Here is a 25,130-nt window from a genome sequence, read left to right as displayed (position 1 = left end):
AGGGGAGGGACAGAGACAGAGGGAGAGAGAATCTCAAGCAGGTTCTTTATTGTCAGTGCAGAAGCCCAATGTGGTGCTCAAATTCATGAACTGTGAGATCATGACCTGAGCCGAGGAAGGAAGCTTAATGCACTGAGCCACCCAGGTGCCCCTCGCTACCAAGTCTTTTGAAAGACCAGCCCCTTCCCTTTGATGTGTCTATCTGGAAGTTGCACATATTGCTTCTGTTCACTTTCCATTAACCAGAATGTCATCATGTGAGTACTACCTCCATGGGACAGTGACAAATAAATATATAAATATATAAATAAAATAAAATTAAAATAAAAAAATAAATATATAAATAAATTAAAATCAGGATTCTGTTACTACTATAGAAAAAGGGGAACATGCATATGGGAAGACAACTAGCTGCCTGTCACAAAGTCTCAACATTTTGTATGTAATCATTTAATCCCTTTTTTTCAATATCCTTCTACTCTCAACCTTCACTCAGTTCAACATCCTTTTTTGTTTTATCCTTTTTTTTTTTTTGAAGGGTTTTTTGTTTGTTTAATACATCTGAAAAGAATGCATGTACAAAGAATTGAGACATGTGAAAGCATTGGTTCAACACTAATGAATCTACGAGAATTAGGATTTGGGGAAGGCGGAGAAGATTACCTAAACATTTTTAAAAATTGGGAACTGCAACCAAAATAAGCAGATAAAATCCCCATTAACACTTATGAAGAATCTTCATAAGACTCCATTTTTTTTTATTAAACTAGAGAGCCTTAACTAGCTACTCTAGGGTTCCTCCTATGCAAAACAGAAATAAGGGGATTCCCCTGACTGGTCCCCACGTTGTTAAATGTCCTCCCCACCCCCACCCACACCCCCAGCTTCTTCATGAAGCAGATCTGTCTCCATCCTCCAACTTGAAAGAGGATGTGCATCATTCCACAGACATCTGTCTTCTAGCACCACCCCTCACACTTCCTCCATCTACCAGGTCTCTGGCTGTGTTTTAGGAACACTGTATCATATGCTACTAAGCTGGACATCTACCTAACCATGTAAGACAATGACTGACAGGGAAAAAAACATGTTTTTTAATTACGTACTCAATCCATTTGGTGTATTTCAAAAGGTGCAATACTTTTCTTCATTTATCAATGAATGAAGTTAGAAATTAACTTCAAAAAAAAAATCAGCAAATGGCAAACAAATTTCCTTGAAAGTCACAGTCACATATAGAATGCATCCTAGAAAAGAGGAGGGGCAAGACAGGTTCCACCTGCTTTCATGAGTTTCATCAAGTACTAGACCTACTCAAGGGTGGAGAGAAAGGCAACTTTCAAAAAGGAGTATGTTATTAAATGAGGCATTTACTATACTCCTTCCTAAGAGCACCAGGTGGGGGACAAGTGTTCTAAACTAGTTCTAGGAAGTGGAATGTGGAGTCAGTCCATCCTCCTCCCCTTAAGGGCTGTCCAATGGTTACTGAATTTAAAAAACATGACTAAATAAAAACAACCCCCCCACACACTCCCCCCCCCAAAAAAGAACAAAAACAAAAAGAACAAAAACAAAAACAAAACCCCTAAATGTCCCAGATTATTCTCCAGAGTGGATGGAGGCCCGGGAGCAGCTTCAACAGCCCAAATTAGTCTGTTACAGAGTCATCACAAGCATGCCTTGCTTTTAAACAAAAAAAAAAAAAAAAAAAACAAAACAAAAAAATTTTTTTTTTTGAAACAACAGAACAAAAACTAGTACTAACCACTTTTCTCCAATACACAATTACTCAAATTAACTAGTACTGAGAGGGGGAAGGGGACCATACCTATGGGCCTTGTCTCACACGAGTGCATGTGGGTAGGTGCAGGGCATTTGTCATTATTGCAAAAACAAATTTTAATTTTTAATTTTTAGTTTGATTTAACATTGCTTTTAGTACGATGCTGACACCAGCTGTGTGGAAAGGGCTCTGGAGATGTTCATAGCAGCACACACCTGCGGGTCTTCTTCCGTTCTGGAGGCTCCAGGGCAGCCAATATTGCTTCGTCAAATACATTCTTTAGGCCTTTCTGTGCGAGTGCAGAACACTCCACATACTTGACCGCCTTCAGGTCACGGGCCAGCTTTTCAGCAGTCTCTGGAGTGATAGGCTTTCTGTTTGTTCTTGGCAAGTTTCTCAATCGTAGAGGGGTCATCTCAGAGATCAATTTGGGTCCCAACAAACAAGAAAGGAGTCTTTGGACAGTGGTGAGTTATCTCAGGCACCCACTTCTTCACATTTTCAAATGGGGATGGAGAGACCACTGAAAAACAGACTAGAAATACATGTTTGTGGATAACTCAGCGGTCGTAATCTGTCATAATCCTCTTGCCCAGCAGTATCAAAAAGTCCAAGAGTATATGGCTCTCCACCAATCATAACTGTGACTGCATAGTTGTCAAAAACAGTTGGTACATACTCCGATGGAAATTTATTTGTTGTGTAGGATATCAGGAGACAGGTTTTACCAACAGCACCATCGCCCACAACAACACACTTAATTGTCTGCATTGCTGAAACAGTTTTGTATCCACTTTAAATATTTCAAATTCAATGATGACCTCAGCTTCTCTGCCAGGGCCTGTTTTATCCTTTTTTATTAAAAAAAATTTTTTTTAAAATTTATTTTGAGAGAGAGCAAAAGAGAGCGAGGAGGAAAAGAGAGAGAGGGAGAGAGAGAGAGAATCTCAAGCAGGTCCCGCACTGTCAGCACAGAGCCCAATGCAGGGCTCCAACTCACAAACGCCTGAGATCATGACCTAAACCAAAATCAAGAGTTGGATGCTTAATTGATTGAGCCACCCAGGCTCCCCTGTATTATCCTCTTTATTTTTTTTTTTTAATGTTTGTTTATTTTTGAGAGAGAGAGAGAGAGAGAGAGAGAGAGAACAAGTGGGCGATGGGCAGAGAGAGAGGGAGACAGAGGATCCGAAGCAGTGTGGTACTGGAACTCATCAACTATGAGATCATGACGAACTTATCAACTATGAGATTATGACATGAGCCTAAGTTGGATGCTTAACTGACTGAGCCACCCAGATGCCTCTTTTATCCTCTTTAAACTTCTAGTCTTCTATTGCCTTGGGGAAGAAGATGTAGACAGTCTAAATACCTCTTAAAAATGTTCAACCTAACCGCCTTTTTTTAGCCCTATTTTCAGTCTCTATTCCTAGAGGGACCTGCTGCAACTAATTCCTGAGCCTTTCTTAGTCTGCTAGGTTAATTACTACTTGTTCATCTCTTTTCCAGCTTTTAAAATGTTGCTGTTGCTTCCTTTCCCATTCTCTTTGATCCTGTTTTACCTAAAAACAAAACAAAACAAAACAAAACAACAAATAAAAGGTGTGCCTGGCTTAGTAGGTTAAGCATCTGACTCTTGATTTAGGCTCAGGTTATAATCTCATGGTTTGTTGGATTGAGCCCTGTGTCAGGCTCTGTGCTGACAGTACAGAGCCTGCTTGGGATTCAATCTCTGCCTCTTCCTACTCTCTCTCAAAATAAATACATATTTAAAAAAATTTAAAAAAAATTCACTAGGGTCAATCACATTAAAAAAAAAAACAAAAAATTTCCTTTATTAGTATGTAGACAGGCTTCAAAAGGGAATGGATGTAAATGTATGTCTTCAACCCAACATCTTTTTAAAAAAATTTTAAATGTTTTATTTATTTAGTTTTTATTTTTGAGAGAGAGAGAGAGAAAAAGAGAGAGAAAGTGTAGGGGAGGGGCAGAGAGAGAGGGAGCCAGAGGATCCAAATCAGGCTCTGCACTGACAGCAGAGAGCCAATGTGGGGCTTGAACCCATGAACCATGAGATCATGACCTGAGCCAATGTCTGGCACTCAACCGACTGAGCTATCCAGGCACCCCTCAACCCAACATCTTTAACTGGAAGCCCTCCCTAAATCTTGTTAAATATAAGATTCTTCCCACCCCACCCCAGATAAAGTCCCATTATCCTTATTACTTACTATGAAATATTGGTTCTTATTTTAAGTATATTCTTTTTTTTTAAATTTTTTTAAATGTTTGTTTATTTTTGAGACAGAGGAAGACAGGGTGCGAGTGGGGGAGGGTCAGAGAGAGGGGGAGACACAGAATCTGAAGCAGGCTCCAGGCTCTGAGCTGTCAGCACAGAGCCTGACGCGGGGCTCGAACCCACGAACCACGAGATCATGACCTGAGCCGAAGTCGGACGCTTAACCGACTGAGCCACCCAGGCGCCCCTAAGTAGATATATTCTAAGTGAAATTTCTTTCAGTTCTAATTATGATTATACTATGATTGCTTCATTTGTTCATTCCTTCAGTCATCTAACAAGTTCACTTTTTTTTCAACATTAAAAAACATTTTTTTAATGTTTATTTATTTTTTAGAGAGATAGAGTGTGAGCAGTGGAGGGGCAGAGAGAGAGGGAGATACAGAATCTAAAGCAGCTACAGGCTCTGAGCTGTCAGCACAGACCCCGATCCAGGGCTTGAGCTCACAAACCGAGAGGTCATGATCTAACCCGAAGTTGGACACTAAACTGACTGAGTCACCCAGGCGCCCCCCCAACAAGTTCACTTTGGACACCTAGTGTGAGTCAGCCACTACTATGGTATGCATTGGGGATTTAGCTATAAACAAGACAGAAAAAGTCACATGGAACCTATACTTAGAACTGGGTGAGAGTTAAAAAACAAAAACAAAAACAAAAAAAACCAAGTAAATAACTTCAGAGTTTGATGAGCACAATGGAAGAATATACAAAAAGGAAGCTAATTTTGATTGAGTGGACTGGGAAGGCTTCTTTGGAGAAGTAACATTTAAAATGAGGCCTGAAGGATGAATAGAGCTAGTCATTCCAAGTATTGGGAGAAGAGCTTTCTAGGCAGTCAGGTAGTAAGCACAAAGGCCCCTGGATATGAGAAAGGGCTTGGGCATTCTGAGGAATAGCAAGGAGATCAACATAGTAGGAGGAAGATAAAGGAAAGAGAGTAGTATGAGATGTTTGGAGAGGTGGATTGGAGCCGGATCATACAGGACCTTGCAGGCAATGATAAGGGGCTCAAAATTTCTTCTAAGAGCAATGGAAAGCTATTCAAGGAGAGTGATGTGATCTTATTTATATTTTAAAAAGATTTTCCTGGAGAGGATTATGCAGAGACCAGAGGCTATGTAGTAGTACAGGCAAGAGATGATGGTGGCTAGGCTTGGATCAGAATGCTGGTAGTAAAGACTGACAGAGTGGATGGATTTAAAATCTATTTTAAAATCTATTTTTTTATACAACTGAATTCCCCAAAGTCAGAGATCATGTCTTTTGTCCTTAGGACCTAGTACAAAGCCTTGCACAGCATGGTTGCTCTGTGAATGTTAGTTTAACAGATGAGTGGGTCACAAAAGGTACTAGACCGGTTTCTCAGACCCTAGCCCAGGTTGCAATGCTGCAATGACTCTGAAGAGACCTCCCCTTCCCCAAGCCAACCCTCCAGTCACCACGTTATCAGGCAGTGGTAGCCATTTAATGAGTGTTTAGCATAAGCCAGGTAGTGTTGATTATTGAAACAAGCATTAACTGTAATTTTCACAATATCCTGAAGGAGTGAATATAAATATTGTCCTCATTTTACATACAATCTTAAAAGATTACATGACTTACCTCAAGTCACCCAACTAATAAAGGGGATCCCACTTCTGTTTGCCACAGGAATTGGCATTTACAGGTCTAGCTCTATGCCCCTAAGATTTCAACCTGCCTGACCTTTTACAGACTGGAGGAAGAATTCTTGCAGGAAATCTTTTCTAGTGTGCCTTAACCTGGACAGAAATAAAATCCCTGTTCTGGGGCACCTGGGTGGCTCAGTCGGTTAAGCGGCCGACTTTGGCTGGGGTCATGATCTCGCGGTCCGTGGGTTTGAGCCCCGCATCGGGCTCTGTGCTTGACAGCTCAGAACCTGGAGCCTGTTTCAGATTCTGTGTCTCCCTCTCTCTGATCCTCCCCCGTTCATGCTCTGTCTCTGTCTCAAAAACAAATAAACGTTAAAAAAAATTAAAAAAAAAATCCCTGTTCTGATCACCATAGGGAAGGCCATGGTGGAAGGCAATGGATGATGCTACAGGTGTGAGAAAGTGCAATCATTGCAGCCTGCCAGTTATCTTCCACTGCCAGTTGCAGGAAATGGAAGCACACTGCTTTCCGTAACTGACTTGTCTTGCAACTTTCTGAACAAGGCACACTGCTTCCCCCCCGCCCCCTCTTTAAAGTGTATTTATTTTGAGAGGGGGTAGGTGGGGAGGAGCAGAGAGAGAGAATCCCAAGCAGGCTCCACACAGTCAGCGTGGGAGCCGGATGCGGGCTCGAACTCCCCAATCATGAGATCACGACCTGAACCGAAATGGAGAGACCGATGCTTAGCCGAGCCACCTAGGCGCCCCCTCTGAACCTTGGCTTCTATTTCTACCAAATGGGGCTGATAATCCCAATCTCATCAGTAGTGTTGTTAAGATTTAATAAAAACGGCTAACATCTTTCAAAGTGCCTAAGCAAAGTACTCTTTTCGTACTGTGCAAACGACAAACGGTAGCTCCCAGTGGAGGAAAAGAGCTGGGAGAGTTCAACTTGCCAGATTTGGAGTCTGGGTAGGGCTAAGAGGATTGCGTCAGGGGATTGGGCCAGTTGAAGGGGGGCGGGCCCAGAGGGAGGAGCCAGTCGCCAACACCCGCAGCCCTGACTTTGAATCCAGCGCGGTAGTTTCAGCGGTAGCCAATCCTAGGGTAGTATTTTCTTGCATCATTGTTGCTGAGGTTCAGAGCCACGAGTCTCTTACCGAAATCAGTTCTGGATGTTGCTGCTGTACCCATGCTCGGTTCTTTCGTGTCCATCCGTTAGGACTGAGAGGACGGATAGAAACTTTCGTTCACCTTTCGGAGTATCTGGGCCAGAAAGAGACCCTCGGTTACTCTCTCCAAACATGCAGAGCAGCACCAGCTTCCCCTTCTGTGAAAGTCGCTGGCCGACGCCCAGTCAGGAGTTTTAATACCAAGATTCCAGTTCTTCTTACGCGACTTGCTAGAGAAGCAGGAAGTTACTTTTTGGGGAGAAAGCTGGCAAGGAAGGTACCCCGTTGAAAACGACGGCGAGAGAGGGCGTGTCCTTGGACTGGACTGGAACAGAGTCCTGGCCCTTTAAACCCGAGGGGGCGGATCCGGAAGTGGAAGGGCGGGGCGAAGGGCTCTGGTATATATAGGAGTCCAGCCGCGCGGGGTCTCCAATCTGCCATTTTCTGTCCCTGAATAGGTTTCTGGCTTCCCAAATTCCCTCTGTTTTCCTCACAGATTCTGTTCTGCCCGCTGGTCCACCACCTCAGGGGAACGATGGCCGCAGAGTCCACAGCCACTGCCGCCATCACCGCGGAGCTGGTTTCCGCCGACAAGTAAGCGGGACTGTAGAGAGCTTGAGGCACTGGCCAGTACACAGGGAGGGGGTGGTGGACGGGGGCTCCCCCGGAGGGACAGACCCGTGAGAGGGAGGACTTGCCTCCCAGTGAGCAACCGTCGCAGTTTGGGGAGGCCGGCACTGTGGAAACCCACCTCTTGCAGAGAACCTCGAGCATTAGCGGTAACGCAAGTCGGCTGGCGCCCCCTGCCCCGCTTTTCGCGGCCGCCATCTTGCCGGGGGCAACGGCGGCTGCTCCATCGCCTGCCCCTCTCCTTCCTCCCCCGGCCCGGGGCTATCTTTGAGGAGGCGGGGCCACAGCGCGCTGGTCTGTGTTTAAGCTCCTACTGTCCTCCCACTCTTGGCTCGTGTCTTCAGTAGGGTCCCCAAACAAACCGGGAAAATAACTCAAGAGATTTGGCGCCAAAAAAAAAACCCCTCTGCATGAGGAGGGAGGCCGGTCCGGTGGGCTCTGGAGGGGGCGGGGCCTGCGGGGGCGGGGCTTGCGCGGGAGCGTTCCCTTCCCTCTAGCTCTGGAGCAGGGGGCGGGGTCCTGAGGAGGCGGGAAAACTCCATTGTTTGGGGCTGTGCGGCTCGCGGAGAACCTCCAACTTCCGCGGTGTGGCGCGGTGAAGCTTGTTTTCCACCGTCTATTCGCTCGCCTCGTGTCCTCCTACTCAGCTGTCCTCGTTCTTAGGCCTGTGATGGAGAGCATAGTGTCTCTTTAGGCTTCAAGAGTTGTCCAGAGACTTGGCTGCTAGGGAAGGATTTTTATGGGGACACACAGCATCTTCACCTAGCACTGCGTGGAGCTCCCCTCACTTTCAGAAGTGTTTGGTTGCTAGATGAATGGACTGTAATATGCGCGACTAGTAGTAGGAGGCTTGAATAAAAGATATATGATTGCTTTGAAAATGGCACAGTGCTCGTCAGGTGTAAGGTATTTCTTGAAACGTGAAAGGGAACACCATTAATTCGAGGGAGCAAGTGCTCTTCATCTAGTAGGTCTCACTTTTAAATTATCCTTCGTTTCTTAGGGGCCTGGTCTTATATTTTTCCTTCTCTTCTGCACTTTAAAAGTAAGCTTTCTCCACTATAAAGAGAAAGGTTGCTGTGAGGTTCTGTAGGCTTAGACTACACTAACTACACTGTACTAGCAGTACAGTCAGTTACTAGAGATTTACGTATCTCTATCATGTTACCTACCACTTTTTGGTTCTCTTTCCCTTCAGAACCATGTTCATGTTGAGTGGTTCCCAAACCAGCATCAAAATCACTTGGAAACTCTTGGGAAGTACAATTTTAGTTTCAAGCTCCGTTTTCAGCCTCTTCATTGATTTACTAGGACTGAAATAACTTAAGCTTTGTGAGTCGTGTGGTATCTTTTTTTTTTTTTTTTTTAAAGGATCTTACTTGAGATTCTCAGCAGACCCATGTTATGGTGCCCTAGACAGCTCTAGCAATCATTCCACTTAGAGGGATCCTTGCCCTCTACAATACTTAATAAACGCTGTATGGGTTTTGTTTTGAGATAAAATTATGCAATGAATATGGATTGCAGATTTCCAGATGTTATCAGTGTTTGGCAAAGTTGGTAGTGAACTGGTCTGCGGCTTCCTGGAAGGTCATACACAGAGAAAGTACTCATGTGCCACCAAAAAGGAAAATATAAGTTCTTCCTATCATAAGTTGCAAACTAAAACCGACCAATTGTAATAAGTGCTTTTCTTTCTATAAAAAATTTTTTTTTAATGTTTTATTTATTGTTGAGAGAGAGAGCATTAGCGAGGGAGGGGCAGAGAAAGAGTGGGACACAGAAGTCGAAGCAGGCTCTAGGCTGGGAGCTGTCAGCACAGAGCCCGACGTGAGGCTCGAACTCACAAACCGCAAGATCATGACCCAAGAGGAAGTTGGATGCTTAGCCAGCCAGGCACCCCTGTAATAAGTGCTTTTCTGAGTGTTTTTATTTGATCCACATAAGTATGCTATGAAATAGTTATCTTTTATTGATAAGAAAAATCAAGGTTAGAGTGGTGAAATAATTTCCAAATTAGTAAGTGGCAGTCTGGGTTAAATCCCAGTATTTCCTTTTTTATTCCTTCATTACTCCTAGAAAAACCTGAGTAAATTCCATGAAAACCTAATTAGCTAATCTGAGGGAACAGTAAAGATGGCATTTCTCAGTTACACAAGTTGGTGAGGCTTTTCAGAGGTAAAATGTCTAAAGGTTAAATTTAAAGGGGTAGGTAAAGAAAAGGAGTTTAGACTTGCATATGATGCACTTTATAATTTTTAAAAAATGTTTATTTTTGAGAGGGCAACAGGATCCGAAGCAGGCTCTGTGCTGATAGAGTCCCACTGTGGGGCCTGAATTCACAAACCATGAGATATGACCTGAGCCAAAGCTTAACCGACTGAGCCACCCAGGCACCCCTATAATTCTGATATAACTAAAAGAATAAGAACATGTATAACTTTCAAACCAGTAGAGAGGAAAAGTGGAATGAGAAAAAGACTTAGTTCAGAGTTGATTTTGATACCAACTTCATTGCTTAAGTAGAGAGATGTTGGGCCACAATCTTGTCACCTGTAAAAAGCTTCAATTTGGCCTCTCTCCCCTCATGCCATTTAAACATTGCTGGGTGGGTGCCTGGGTGGCTCAGTCGGTTAAACGTCTGACTTCGGCTCAGGTCATGATCTCACGGCTGGTGGGTTCCAGCCCCGCATCAGCCTCTGTGCTGACAGCTCAGAGCCTGGAGCCTGCTTAGGATTCTGTATCTCCCTCCCTCTCTCTCTGCCCCCTCCCCACTCACACTCTGTCTCTTAGTCTCTTAAAAATAAATAAACAAAACATTGCTAAGGGTAACCAGTGACTAAGTGCTAAATCAGTCCTTGCCCTTATTACCTTTCTAACCAGTTCTTAATCTTTTTGTTACAAAAAGTAAAGAATATAGCAGTTTGTAATGGTAAAAAGGAAAGAAAGCTCAGAAGGGAGTCTTTGTGATGCACTGAATTTTGGCCTAGCTGTTGTATAATTCCTGGGCTGCTTATTTTGTTGCTTGAGAAGAGAGATGTCAAAATAATAATTAGGTGGTTTAGCTCAATAATCTTCAAAGTTCTGGGGTTTTTTAATTTCCACAAGTGATTCGTTTCATTTATGTTGGTGTGGTGGTTATGTTAGTGCTTAGTATTTTGCTGTTTAAAATAAAATAACTGGGGTGCCTGGGTGGCTCAGTTGAGTAAACGTCTGACTTCAGCTTGGGTCACGAACTCACGGTTTGTGAGTTTGTGAGTTCGAGCCCCCCATCAGGCTCTGTGCTGACAGCTTGGAGCCTGGAGACTGCTTTGGGTTCTGTGTCTCTGCCCCTCCCCCGCTCACGTTCTGTCTCTATCTCTCAAAAATAAATAAAAATGTTAAAAAATTTTTTAAATAAGATAATCTTGTGAGTTAGCTTTATGGACTTATGATGAATTAGTGTCATAATTTGTGTGACAGATTTGAGTACCTATTTTTCAGTGGGGTGGAGGGAGTTAAGTGTATTAGCTCAAGTATGTAAGTGGGAAAAGAGCCCTTCTGGTGAATCTGGGGAGAAAAGGCAACAAACTATTGTTAGATTTTTTTAGATGAATTCTGTTATTTGGTAATTCTGCTATTTCCTTTTTTGAGGTGAGGACAGAAAAATAAATGGAGTAAGTGTGTTGAAATTATTTCTGAATAAGAGCATCACCTTGTATTCTTAAGACAATTTAGGGGAGCTTGGGTGACTCAGTCAGTTGAGTGTCTGACTTCAGCTCAGGTCATGATCTTGTGGTCAGTGAGTTTGAGCCCCGCGTCGGGCTCTGTGCTGACAGCTCAGAGCCTGGAGCCTGCTTCAGATTCTGTGTCTCCCTCTCTCTGCCCCTCTGTTTGTGCCCAGTCTCTCCCCCTCTCTCAAAAATAAATAAATATTAAAAAAAATTTTTTTTAAAGTATACTTCTGGACACCTGGCTGGCTCAGTACAGAGCATGCAACTCTTGATCTCTGGTGGTGAATTCAAGCCCTATGTTGGATGTGGATACTACTTAAGTAAAAAATTTTTTTAAAGATAAAAACTACATTTATCATGATGAACACTGAGCAATGTATAGAATTGTTGAATCACTGTATTATACACCTGAAACTAATATAACACTGTTAATTGTACTGGAATTAAAATTCTTTAAAATAAATTTAAAAATTTTAAATGAAGTCCACCTTAAAGATTACACACAAAAAAACTGGTAAAACTAATGAACACATTTTGCAAGGTTTTGTTTTTTTAAGATTTTATTTTTATATAATCTCTATATCCAACGTGGGGCTCCAGCTTACAACTCCCAAGATCGAGTGCATCCTCTACTGACCAGTGAGGTTGCCCCTGCAAAGTTTTAGGATACTAAATCAACACAAAAATCAGTTCTGTTTGGGGGCACCTGGCTGGCTCAGATGTTGGAGCATGCAACTCTTGATCTCAGGGATGTGAATCCAAGCCCCACGTTGGGTGTACAGATTATTTAAAAGTAAAATCTTAAATCAGGGCACCTGGGTGGCTCAGTCAGTTGAGTGTCAGACTCTTGATTTCAGCCCAGATCATGATCTCAGGGTCCTGAGTTCAAGCCCCACATTGGACTCCATGCTAGTCATGGAGCCTACTTAAAAAAAAAAAAAAAATGAGTTATGCGTTTATATAATAACGAATGATCTGGAAAGTTAACAGTTCATTTAAAATAGCACAAGGGGTGCCTGGGTGGCTCAATCAGTTAGTTAAGCATCTGACTTTGGCTGTGCTGGTAGCTCAGAGCCTGGAGCCTGCTCCAGATTCTGTGTCTGCCTCTCCCCTGCTTGCACTCTGTCTCTCTCTTTCAAAAATAAGTAAACATTAAAAAAATTTTAAATAACATCCAAGAGTTAGATACTAGGTATAAGCCTGACCAAGGAGGTGAAAAACTTATACAAACTTTTGTAATAAAAACTACAAAATGGGCGACTGCATGGCTCAGTGGGTTGAACGTCCAACTCTTGATCTTGGTTCAGGTCATGATCTCATGGTCTTTAGATCCAGCCCCACATTAGGCTCTGCGCTGACAGTGCAGATTCTGCTTGGGAGTCTCTGTCTGTCTTTGCCCCTCCCCTACTCACTCACTCACTCTCTCTCTCTCTCTCTCTCTCTCTCAAAATAAGTAAACATTAAAAAAAGTCTGAACCTGCAATGGAAAGTTTAGTTAGAAGATGGAAGTCAGGTCTTGATTATTCAAAATTATTTTATTGATTGTAGATCCCTGTTTTTTAATTTTACATAGTTTTTTTTTTTTTTTAAAGAATTAGTTCTGGGGCGCCTGGGTGGCGCAGTCGGTTAAGCGTCCGACTTCAGCCAGGTCACGATCTCGCGGTCCGGGAGTTCGAGCCCCGCGTCGGGCTCTGGGCTGATGGCTCAGAGCCTGGAGCCTGTTTCCGATTCTGTGTTTCCCTCTCTCTCTGCCCCTCCCCCGTTCATGCTCTGTCTCTCTCTGTCCCAAAAATAAATAAACGTTGAGAAAAAATTTTTTAAAAAAAAAAGAATTAGTTCTGAGGTAAAAGTACAAGCAAGGCAAGTCATTCAACTTAAAAAAAAATTTACCAGCCCGTTTTTCAGTATATTTTACTGAAGTGTAACATACTACAAAAAGTACACAAATGGAAAACGTACAGCTGAGTTTTCACAAAGGAAAATTAAAAACAAAACACTGTGGAACCCAGAAATCCCCCTTTTAATCCCATCACTCCCATCAAGAATAGCTCTTCTGATTTCTAACATACTTGTTTTGCTAGTTTTTAAAAAAAGCATTTATCTATTTTGAGAGATATAGATCGAGAGAGAGAATCCAATCCCAAGGAGGTTCCATGCTGTCACTGCGGAGCCCTACATGGGGCTCAGGCTTGATATACGAAGGGTGAGATCATGACCCCAGGCAAAATCAAGAGTCTGATGCCTAACTGACTGAAATAAATGGTATTATGTACTGTATGTAGTAATGTCTTTTTTTTTAATTTATTTTTAGTTTTATTTTTTAATGTTTATTATTGAGAGACAGAGTGTGAGCAGGGGAGGGGGCAGAGAGAGAGGGGGAGACACAGAATCCAAATCAGGCTCCAGGCTCTGAGCTGTCAGCACAGAGCCCAAGGTGGGGCTCGAACTCACAAACTGCAAGATCATGACCATGACCCGAGCTGAAGTCGGTTGCCCAACCAACTGAGCCACCCAGGTGCCCCGATAATGTCTGGTGTTCTTTTATTCAACTTTGTGAGAATTGTTCACATTACATACTGTTTCAGTGATTTCTGCTGTATATTGCTTCACTGTATGAATATGTCCTACTTTATCCATTCTATCATAGGCAGACGTTGAGCTTACATTTATGTGTAAGGGTACCTTAAAATCTAGAGTGGATGATAGATGATAATAAATTTCTATGATGACTAGGTATCTGGAAAACTGTATTGTTTCTGGTTGCCACTGTGGGCCCTGGTTTTTCCCATTTCTCATGGTGGCAGTAGTGGGGGAGATTCTGCAAGTTAAGATTTCATTCTTTTAGAAGAATTTTGTGAAGCAGTTTTCTTGTCTCCCAGGTTATAAGCATATTTCCCCTATATTTACTGATCATTTGTTTCAGTTATTAGAGGTACTGTGGTTAAGGAGAGAGAAGAGGTGGTGTGCCTGGGTGGCTCAGTCGGTTAAGCATCTGACTTCAGCTCAGGTCATGGTCTCGTGGTCGGTGGGTTCCAGCCCCGCGATGGGCTCTGTGTTGACAGGGTGAAGCCTGGAGCCTGCTTTGGATTCTGTGTCTCTCTCTGCCCTTCCCCCGCTCTCTCTCTCTCGCTCTCTCTCTCAAAAGTAAACGTTAAAAAATTTAGAAAAAGAGAAGAGGTCCCTCTTGTCATGTCAGATGGAGTCTCCACTACTGGACTATAGACTGTAAATACATAGATTCGAGAATGTCAGTGATAAAATGTATGCAGATGATTGTCTTCATTTACCCATTTTAAGGTGAAAGTAACTGGGTGATTAATTTAGACTGCATGGTCAGATATTGCCATTATGAGATATGAATGACAAGGAGCAGCTATATGAAGATTCTAGTACAGAAACTTTATTCATAGAAATAAGGATAGCAGAAAATAGGGTTAGCAGGTTGGTAATTTTGGCGTGGTGGAGAAAGGTCTGTTTCTGTTTGCTTAGTGAAGTGTGGGGCAAGTTCTGTTTTGAAGCAAGGAGGAATGTAGTATGATGTAGGACATTTGAAGAAGAAATAGTCATTATGGAGAGTGGGAAAAAAACACATAGGGGATGTGTGGTAGGATTGCCATTGTTGTCTCTGTTTTGGGTTTGTGGCCAAGAATGTAGTGTTAGGGTGGGGGGGGGGGGGGTGCAGAGAGAGAATCTTAAGCAGGCTCCATGCTCAGCATAAAACTAGATATGGGGGCTCGATTCCTTGACCTTGGCATCATGACCTGAGCTGAACTCAAGAGTTGGATGCTTGAGGCGCCTGGGTGGCTCAGTCGGTTAAGCCTCTGACTTTGGCTCAGGTCACAATCTTAGGGTTTGTGGGTTCAAGCCCCATGTCTGTCTCTGTGCTGACAGCTCAGTCTGGAGCTTGATTCAGATTCTGTGTCTCCCTCTCTGTGCCCCTCCCCTGCTTGTGTGCGTGTTCTCTTTCACTTTCTCTCTCTCTCTCAAAAATAAACTTAAAAAAGACAAAGAGTTGGACGCTTAACCGACTGAGCTACCCATGCACCCCTGTGGCCAAGAATTTAAAATGAGCCCATTCAGTACTGTTGTATGTTTTCTTAGAATGTTCATTCAGATGCTTGGCAATAACAGACACAAAATAGATGGTTAGAGGGTTGAGACCTCCCTCTTGTGGAACTTAAAGGTTTTATACAAGAAAAGTCTGAATATAGTACAGTGTCTTCATAGGGGGTTTATATTAAAAAACATCTTGAAGATAACCATTGGAGATTCCCCCCTTCCCCCCCCCCCCGAATATTTAATTGTTCAGCAGCAATTACCTATTTGGTCTCTTGATGCTCCCCCTTTCCCCTCACATGGCAGCATCTCTTGCGTTCAAACGTCCTAACATGAATGCATTTAAAAACCATTACTCCATCATATATCTGTTTAGCTTCTTCCAATTGAGAGCCAAACTTATTTAGACAAGAATCTGCCTTCCTAGATCCCCTTTTCTTCCTTTCTGTTTAACCATTTAGCAGATATATTTAATATACAGTAAAACCTTAGATTGTGAGTGACTTGTTCTGTGAGTGTTCTGCAAGACGAGCAAACATTTCTAATAAAATTTAACTTGATAAATGAGTAATGTCTTGCAATACTAATAGTACGTGGTGCTGAATGTCACATCACAATAGAACCAATGGTTCTTCTCTCACTGCGGGATTATGGGTGATTGTCTCCTATGCTCAGATGCTTGGTCTCAGGCTGTGGTATTTGGCAGAGATCAGTGATTTTTTTTCAGAACATTGGAAGGTACCCCACACCTGGCACTACTGTATTTTTTGTCACTTCAAAGCACCTATGGACAGTCCTTGCTTTTCAACACAAGAGTAAGCTCAGGAATGATTTGCTTCATTCTAGGTCAGGCTGCCTGCAGATATAGACCCTTTCCTGTGCTGCCTTATTGCCAGTTACATTTAGAAAAAAAATTTTTTTTAATGTTTATTTATTTTTGAGAGAGACAGAGACAGAATGTGAGTGGGTTAGGAGCAGAGAGAGAGGGAGACATGGAATCCAAAGCAGGCTCTAGGCTCCAAGCTGTCAGCACAGAGCCTGACGTGGGGCTCGAACTCACAAGCTGTGAGATCATGACCTGAGCCCAAGTCGGACACTCAACCAACTGAGCCACCCCAGTGCCCCTTGCCAGTTACATTAAATACAGTATATGACAAGAGTTTATTAATTAATACTGTCCTGTAGTCACCATCTGTGCCAGTGTATACACTGGCCCCTATGCAGGAGAAGAATCCATTGAACCAGTAGATAACTGATTCTGTTTGTCATAGCGAAAGTCATCCTATACAATAATAATCCTCCTCTCTCTTCTCTCCTTCACATCAGCCATGAAGATTTTCAAAGGTAAGTGAAGGTTAATATGTTTATTTTTCTTTATTATTTTGCATTACAGTATTAACCTATTTTGTATGAATATTTTTGGGATGTACAACAAATCATCTGAGTTTCCATTGTTTCTTATGGGGAAATTCGCTTTGATATACAAGTGCTTTGGGTTATAAGCATGTTTCTTGAATAAACTATGCTCACAAACCAGGATTTTACCATATATTTTAATGTGTTAGGTTTTAGAGATAAAAAGATGAATTCAGAGTCTCAGTTTCTGGTCATCATACACAATCTAATAGGGCAGGTATGCAGTGAGTATACACATTAGTTCAGCTTGTATCAGTCCAGCTTCTTTCCCTTCATGCCTTCTAAACATTACTAAAAGTAATCATTGATTGTCTACATGCTAAATTAGTCTTATTCTTAGCTTTTTACTTCTTAACTTTTTTGCTGCAGCTGATACCAGTCATTACCTCCTAATTTTATTTCCCTTTGATACTACCTCTATTCCTTACCTCTGTTTCATTGTTGATAATTGCTGTTATTGATTTGTTACATGTCAAGCCTTGAATGAAGTACTTTATGAACTTTCTCATTTGATTTTCAAAACAAACCCTAGGAGTTAGGTGCTGTTAATTATAGTTGATGAAACTGAAGCACCTCACATGCTAAGTGGCAAAGTCACTTGCCCTAATCCTACCCTAGTGATTCAGAATTGGTCACTTATTTTAACAAATACTGACTAGGTGCCAGACCTTGTGCCTGGTACTAGTATACAGCTAGAATGAGAGAGATAGGATGTTTTTCCTTAAAGCTTAATCCTCTTGCACAGTACAGAAAGTCAATAGGCAATTGAAATATACTATGAAATGTGATAGGGTCATATAGGTTACTAAATCACTTATTTACTTAGATAAGTAATTTCTCTGTAAAATAGGAGCATTGCCATCTGCCACAGGTTTTGTTTTTGTTTTTTGTGAGAGGATTAAATGAAAATGAATAGGTGCTGCATGTATTATGTTTGGCAGTCAAATGTTTGCTCTGAATTGCCTATTGGATGTTATCCGTTTAGTTGTTCGATAAGCACTTCAAAATCAACTTGTCTTAAAACCCAAGTCTTCCAATTTTCACTAATGTTCTTGTACCTTATTTTAGTTGGATAGCACTCAAGTTTCCCAACCCCAGAAATAAGAATTCTGGGCTCTCTCCTTTTCTCATTTCCAGACAGCTACCAATGTTTAGTAGTGTGGTGTTCTATAACAGAATTTAGAAATGTTAAGCTTAGAGAGCCAGATAAAAATAAGTAATGGCAGGGGGCTGCTGGCTAAGTCGATTAAGCATCTGACTCTTTATTTTTATTATTATTTTTTTTAATGTTTATTTATTTTTGAGAGAGAGACAGAGCTCAAGAGGGGAAGGGCCAGAGAGAGAGGGAGACACAGAATCTGAAGCAGGTTCCAGGCTCTGAGCTGTGAGCACAGAGCCCGATGCGGGGCTCGAACTCATGAACCTTGAGATCATGATCTGAGCCGAAGTCAGACGCTTAACTGACTGAGCCACTCAGGTGCCCCAGCATCTGACTCTTTATTTTGAGTCAGGTCATGATCTCACAGTTTGTGAGTTCAAACCCAGAATTGGCTCTGTGCTGACGGTGCAGAGCCTGCTTGGGATTCTCTGTCTCCCTCTCTCAAAAAGAAGTAAACATTAAAAAAAAAAAAAAAAAAAAGTGATGGGGATTGTAGTACATTCTCCTTCCTTAAAGTGAGTGGTCACTATTTAGCTCCAGCTGATTGTGTGAGAAGGTAAGGCCATATTGGCAGATATCAGATTTTTAAGAAATATTTTAATTTTTAATAGAAAATACATTCCTGATTCAAAATCCATAAGGATTGTTATACAGTGAAATGTCCTTCTACCCCGTATTTTCTAGTCGCATAGTTTTTCTTCTCAAGTGGGAATTTATTATATGTTCCTCAAAGACAACCTTCTGCATATAAAAACAAATGGTATGTAGTTATTCTACATTGTTGTATAAATGGTAGCCTATTTGACACATTTCTGAACATTTAGCAATATGTCTTGGAGATCATTCATCAGGGTGTAGTTACCTTAAATTTTCCTTAATTTTTTTTTTTTTGTAATTTATTTTTGAGACACAGAGAGACAGAGCATGAACAGGGGAGGGTGAGAGAGAGAGGGAGACACAGAATCTGAAACAGGCTCCAGGCTCTGAGCTGTCAGCACAGAGCCCGATGAGGGGCTCAAACTCACGGACTGCGAGATCATGACCTGAGCCAAAGTCGGATGCTCAACCGACTGAGCCACCCAGGCACCCCTTCTTAATTTTTTTTAAAATTTTATTTATTTTGAGAGAGAGTGGAAGGGCCGAGAGAGAGGGAGAGAGAGAGAATCCCAAGCAGGCTCTGCACCATCAGTGCAGAGTCCAATGTGGGGCTCAAACTCACGAACTGTGAGATCATGACCTGAGCTGAATGAAGTTAGACACTTAACTGAGTGAGCCACCCAGGCTCCCCTTAACTTTTTATGACTGCCTTGTATTCTATTCTGTGGGTATCTCATAACAAATTTGCTATTGATAGACATTTGAGTTGTTTCCAGTATTATTACAAATAGTGCTACAGGGAATACCTTGTAATAAACCATGGACTAGTATATCTGTAGGGTGATTTATTGTTATTTTTACTTCAAAAATTTTAATTCCAGTGTAATTAACCTACAGTGCTATATCAGTTTTAGGTGTAGCAGTTTAGGTGTAGCAGTGAATATAGCAGTTCAATTCTATACATTACTCAGTGCTCATCACGATCAGTGTACTCTCAATCCCCTTCACCTATTTCACCCCCCCCCCCCCCCACCTTCCCTCTGGTAACCATCAATTTGTTCTCTATAGTTAAGAGTCCAGTTTTTTGATTTGTCTCTTTTTTCTTTGTTCATTTGTTTTGTTTCTTAAATTCCACATAAGACTAAAATGTTACTTGTTTTTCTCTGACTTATTTCACTTAGCATTATACCCTCTAGATCCATCCATGGTGTTGTAGATGGCAAGATCTTGCTTTTTCTTTTATTTATTTTGAGAGGGAGAGAGAGAGAGCAAGCACACAAGCAGGGGAGGGGCAGAGAGAGAGGGGGGGAGAGAATCCCAAACAGACTCCTGCACTGTCAGTGCAGGGCCCAGGGTGGGGATCGAACTCAGGATTTGTGAGATCATGATCTGAGCTGAAATCAAGAGCTGGATGATTAACCGACTGAGCCACCCAGGCACCCCAAGATCTTGCTCCCTTTTTTTTTCTTTAAGTTTTATTTATTTATTTTGAGAGAGAAAATGAGCCAGGGAGTGGCAGAGAGAAATCCCAAGTAGGCTCGCAGAGCCCGATGTGGGGGAGACCCGCAAGATCATGACCTGAGCTGAAACCAGGAGTTGGGGGCTTAACTAGCTGAGCCATCCAGGCACCAGGATCTTGCTCTTGTTTATGGCTGAGTAATACTCCATTATGTATATGTGCCACATCTTTACCCATTAAGATTAGGTTTAAAGAAATTGAGATATAATTGACAGTAGTTTCAGGTGTACAACATAGCAATCCAACATTCGTACATATTACCAAATGATCACCATGGTAAGTCTAGATAGGACTTTTTTTTTCCAGTTTTAAACTAGCTCTTATAAAAATGGACAATGTGTTTAAAAGATTCTGGGCTTAGAAATGGTGGATTGAAGGTGATAATGCAAGCACAAATAGCAAGACAATAGCAGAATTGACCCTTTTATAGTTTGTATTCCTAGCTCTTTGTTAGCCACATTAGGTTGAAAACAATGGTTGTCAGTCGTAAACCCATTAGCAGATACTTTGAAAATAAACTGTTCAAGATAATGTGTTGTTTTGTTTTTAAGTAAGCTCTTGGCCCAATGTGGGGCTTGAACTCACCACCCAGGATCAGGAGTTGTTTGCTGTACTGACTGAGCTAGCCAGGTGCCCTAAGATAAAATTGATCTGTTAACAAATGAGAAAGTAACTGTTTTTCAAAAGATACATGCTATGGAGAGAGTTGTTTGTATGTTTGTTTATTTTTAATTTTATTTATTTTTAAATTTATATCCAAGTTAGCATATAGTGCAATAATTATTTCAGAAGTAGATTCCAGTGATTCATCCATCCCTTATGTATAAATAACACCCAGTGCTTGGCCCAACAAGCACTTAATGCCCCTTAATGCCCCTTACCTATTTATCCCATCCCCACCCACCCACAACCCCTCCAGCAACCCTCAGTGTGTTCTCTGTATTTAAGAGTCTTTTGTCCCCCTCCCTGTTTTATTAATTAATTAATTAATTAATTAATTAATGTTTTATTATTTATTTTTGAGAGAGAGCACGAGCAGGGGAAGGGCATAGAGGGAGGGAGACAGAATCCGAAGTAGGCTCCAGGCTCCAAGCTGGAATGAAAAGACCCAGATATGGGGTTCAAACCCATGAAGTGTGAGATCATGACTTGAGCTGATGTCTGATTCTTAATCGACAGACACCCTGCCCCTCCCTGTTCTTACTTTTGCTTCCCTTATGTTCATCTGTTTTGTATCTTAAATTCCTCCTATGAGTGAAGTCGTAGGCCATTTTCTTTCTCTAATTTTTTTTTAATTTTCTACTAAGACTAAATTTATTCAGTACCCTAGTAAAAGTTTTGATTATAAGTATCCAACAGTATAAAAAGTACAAAACAGATTTGTAGATTTCTAATATATTAATACAAAGTGCATGACTACATATAGTACATCCTACAGGCAAAGAGGTGGAAGGGGAAAAGGAAGGCTGTGGTTGAGGTCTGGTAATAAATAAATACAGAAGTAGAGATGATCCATATTATAGTATATTCTACCACCAATACTGTAGCCAAAATGTACAAAAAAATAAAAAAAAAACCATTTGGAAACAACAGGAGGAATATGATAATGGCTGGGACTCTTGTAATTCACCTCAGAGGCTGTGGGAGAGCCAACCCAACTCATGGTGTAATCTGTGCATATGGTGGCTTGTAGTTTTTGCCATAAGGAAGAAATATAAAATTTTAAGTTTAGATTAAGAATTATAAAACTATATGGTGCCCGTAAAAAATGGCTCACTCCTTACTGTTATTTATACTATCTAATTTTTAAAATCCAGTTTTAAAAATAATCACTGAGTCATGTTATTATAAGGTAGGCACATGATCCTCCCTAATTATGAGAGGTCTGAACCAGTGATAGGTTATATTCCTGAACATTTAGAAAAGAGGCAATGACAGTACTTTGGTTTGGGTTCAGGTAAAAAGGCCTCAAATGAAGATTTTGGAATCAAAGAGCTCTGTGTTCAGGATGCATCATCTAACATCTCAATGTTCACAAAGCCTGACTAAAAGAAGTCAAACCTAAACCAGCCCACTCAGCATTAACACACACTTCTTTTCTTTTAGAATTTTACTTTAGAGTGGAAAAAAAAAACAAAAACCCCAGACCCTAATAGGTTAAAACCAGTCAAACAACCCCAACTCACTCTACACAGACAAAACCTTCACAAAGGTCAACTGAAGTAATCCAGAGCTAAAACTGAATTGCGCAGATTTTCAATGAAGTCACCAGTCATGTAACACAAACAAAAGTCAATTATTTACACACTAGGCAAGCCCTCTAAGAAATGTGCCCCAAGCAGCATTAACCTTTGTTTTTTGTGTGTGCCATCCTGAAGACGTGCACATTTTTTTTTAGATAATTTAACATTTTTAATAGAATGTGATCTCTACCATGCGGTAATGCTTTGGTTCTCTTCATTTAGGATTGCTTATCCTAAAACTTGACATTTCCCCAGAGGAGCTTTGATTCTGCTTTAGAAGTTTCAATATAGATTAAAATCTTTATCAAAAATGAATATGGAGGGGGGTGACAGAGGATGCAACATATACACTCAAGTTACCTCTCTGTATGTTTAGAAACAACTCCTTCGAGGCATTTGCACCAGAGAGCTTAGTCTGTCCTGCTTAATATTCAGTAGTACAGGTCTGAATCGTCAGAACCTTGGCAAGACCTTAAATTATTGACAACTACCTCTTGGGGCAAGTCCATGTTACTGAGTTATGACAAATTTATTATCATGAAGGAAAACAAGTATAGCCAGCCATCTTAAAAATGCCCAACACTGCTTCTCAATATAGAAAGACTAAAACTACATACGTTTATCATACAACACATCCCATCTCTGTCCCCTGAAATTCCCCTAGATTCATTCATTAGAAGGGGATTAAAAAAAAAAAAAAGACTTAAAGAGCACTTTACAGCAGCATCAGCTTTCCTGTGAAATACTCAGCATCTTAAATATTATGTATACTTTTTTTCTTTTAGTAAGCTAGACACTGGCTTCAGAGTTTGTGGAACTGGAGGAGAAATAACAACCCATTCAAAACTACTCTAGAAAGTGTCTTTTGGCAGAATAGCAGGTATCCAAGTTAAAAATAGGAGGGTTTTGTTGCTTTGTTTTCTTTCCAAAATTTAAATCGTTTTTTTGTTCCCCTTTTACCTAAACCTCAGTCACCACTCCTGAGTGGAGATGGGCAGAGGCTCTGGCCCCTGCTCCTCCAGCTTCTCAGCAGCTGCTTTCTTATCGTTGCAGCAAGGCTTGAATAGATGTGTGTCAATGAGAACTTCTTCAAAACGGCCTTTATAGATAATCCCACAACGTATTTTCTGTCTTTTCCAGTATGTGAGATCTAAAAAGGAAAAAACTGGCGTTCTGTTAGAGCCAGAAGCCATCTCTGTATCTGAGCCATCATCTGACTGGTTACTATAACAAGGAGACTGAGCTGGGGAGGCACTTGAGGTGGTACTGTGAGCATCAGAATTGTGACGTTTGAATTCCTTCTGTAGTTTATTGATTTGGTTGCTTTTTATCATGTTTCCAGATAAAGTTTTCACTTTCTTTGGTTTCAATGTTGTCTTCAGACTGGGTCCTGCCCTTGCATCTACCACATGATTCCAGTTTTTTTGTGATCCTGCTGGCAGTTTCTTCCATCTTTTCACAAGCAGGACACAGGCATTACAGATGTCTCCTGAACCAGTCTCATGCGACCCAAAAGAGCTCTGGAAGTCCTTTTCATAGCGTTTACTGTCAGTGAATCGAGAACTGGAGGACTTAGCTCTGCAAATACAGCAGCCCTCTATACTTCGGTACATCTTTGGCTTGTGAAAACCAAACATCTTTTCTTCTGGGCAGTAGTCTTCCAAAATCCTGTCTTTTTCTAATTTTGTTTAGCATAACACCCTCTAGCTCCATCCATGTAGTTGCAAATGGCAAGGTTTCATTCTTTTTTTTTTTTAATTTTTTTTTTCAACGTTTATTTATTTTTGGGACAGAGAGAGACAGAGCATGAACGGGCGAGGGGCAGAGAGAGAGGGAGACACAGAATCGGAAACAGGCTCCAGGCTCTGAGCCATCAGCCCAGAGCCCGACGCGGGGCTCGAACTCACGGACCGCGAGATCGTGACCTGGCTGAAGTCGGACGCTTAACCGACTGCGCCACCCAGGCGCCCCGGTTTCATTCTTTTTGATTGCCTAGTAATACTCCATTTTGTGTGTGTGTGTGTGTGTGTGTGTGTGTGTGTGTGTGTGTGTGTACACCCCACATCTTCTTGATCCATTCATCGGTCAGTGGGCATTTGGGCTCTTTCCATACTTTGGCTATTGTTGATAGCGCTGCTATAAACATTGGGGTGCACATGCCCCTTTGAAACAGCACACCTGTTTCTACCTACTAGTGCAATTGCTGGGTCGTAGTGTAGTTCTATTTTTAATTTTTTGAGGAACCTCCATACTGTTTTCCACAGTGGCTGCACCAGTTTGCATTCCCACCAGCAGTGCAAAAGAGATCCTCTCTCCCTGCATCCTCGCCAACATCTGTTGTTGCCTGAGTTCATTTTAGCCATTCGGACTGGTGTGAGGTGGTATCTCATTGTAGTTTTAGTTTGTATTTCCCTGATGATGAGTGATGTTGAGCATTTTTTCATGTGTCAGCCATCTGAATGTCTTCTTTGGAGAAGTGTCTATTCCTGTCTTTTGGCCATATCTTCAGTGGATTATTTGTTTTTTGGGTGTTGAGCTTGATAAGTTCTTCATGGATTTTGGATACTGACCCTTTATCTGATATGTCGTTTGCAAATATCTTCTCCCATTCTGTTGGTTGCCTTTCAGTTTTGCTGATTGTCTCCTTTGCTGTGCAAAAACTTTTTATTTTGATGAAGTCCCAATAGTTTGTTTTTGTTTTTGTTTTTCTTGCCTCTGGAGACGTGTTGAGTAAGAAATTGCTGCTGCCGAAGTCAAAAAGGTTTTGCCTGCTTTCTCCTCGAGGATTTTGATGGCTTCCTGTCTTGCATTTAGGTCTTTCATCCATTTTGAGTTTATTTTTGTATATGGTGTAAGAAAGTGGTCCAGGTTCATTTTGCTGCATGTCACTGTCCAGTTTTCCCAGTACCATTTGCGGAAGAGAGTGTCTT

At 41.5% G+C, this 25,130-nt stretch overlaps 2 protein-coding genes and 1 pseudogene across 5 annotated transcripts in view; 1 reads left to right on the top strand and 2 right to left on the bottom strand.

The window, feature by feature from the left end:
• Positions 1-1,825: 1,825 nt before the first annotated feature.
• Positions 1,826-10,853, bottom strand: LOC125172055 (cell division control protein 42 homolog; annotated as a pseudogene).
• Positions 7,273-25,130, top strand: part of NASP (nuclear autoantigenic sperm protein) — a 42,721-nt gene continuing 24,863 nt past the window's right edge. Inside the window, exons 1-2 of one of the 4 annotated variants that reach the window (XM_047869499.1) lie at positions 7,273-7,461; positions 16,593-16,610. In XM_047869499.1, the coding sequence (XP_047725455.1) occupies positions 7,403-7,461; positions 16,593-16,610 (77 nt within the window). In that variant the 5' untranslated portion in view covers positions 7,273-7,402. The remainder of the gene's footprint in view (positions 7,462-16,592; positions 16,611-25,130) is intronic. The other 3 variants (XM_047869497.1, XM_047869501.1, XM_047869498.1) reach the window with 3 other exon arrangements.
• LOC125172054 (SIN3-HDAC complex-associated factor-like) lies at positions 21,627-23,902 on the bottom strand. The gene has a single exon (XM_047869504.1). It carries the CDS (start codon positions 23,835-23,837, stop codon positions 23,172-23,174), a length of 666 nt encoding a protein of 221 aa, XP_047725460.1. The 5' UTR covers positions 23,838-23,902; the 3' UTR covers positions 21,627-23,171.

The sequence above is a fragment of the Prionailurus viverrinus genome, chromosome C1 (assembly GCF_022837055.1).
Source record: "Prionailurus viverrinus isolate Anna chromosome C1, UM_Priviv_1.0, whole genome shotgun sequence".
In the NCBI taxonomy this organism is placed as follows: Eukaryota; Metazoa; Chordata; class Mammalia; order Carnivora; family Felidae; genus Prionailurus; species Prionailurus viverrinus.
This window is presented reverse-complemented; position numbering and strand designations above follow the sequence as displayed.

Excerpts from the sequence above, each read along its gene's own strand:
- LOC125172054 (XM_047869504.1), bottom strand. The coding sequence starts at position 23,837 with ATGTTTGGTTTTCACAAGCCAAAGATGTACCGAAGTATAGAGGGCTGC.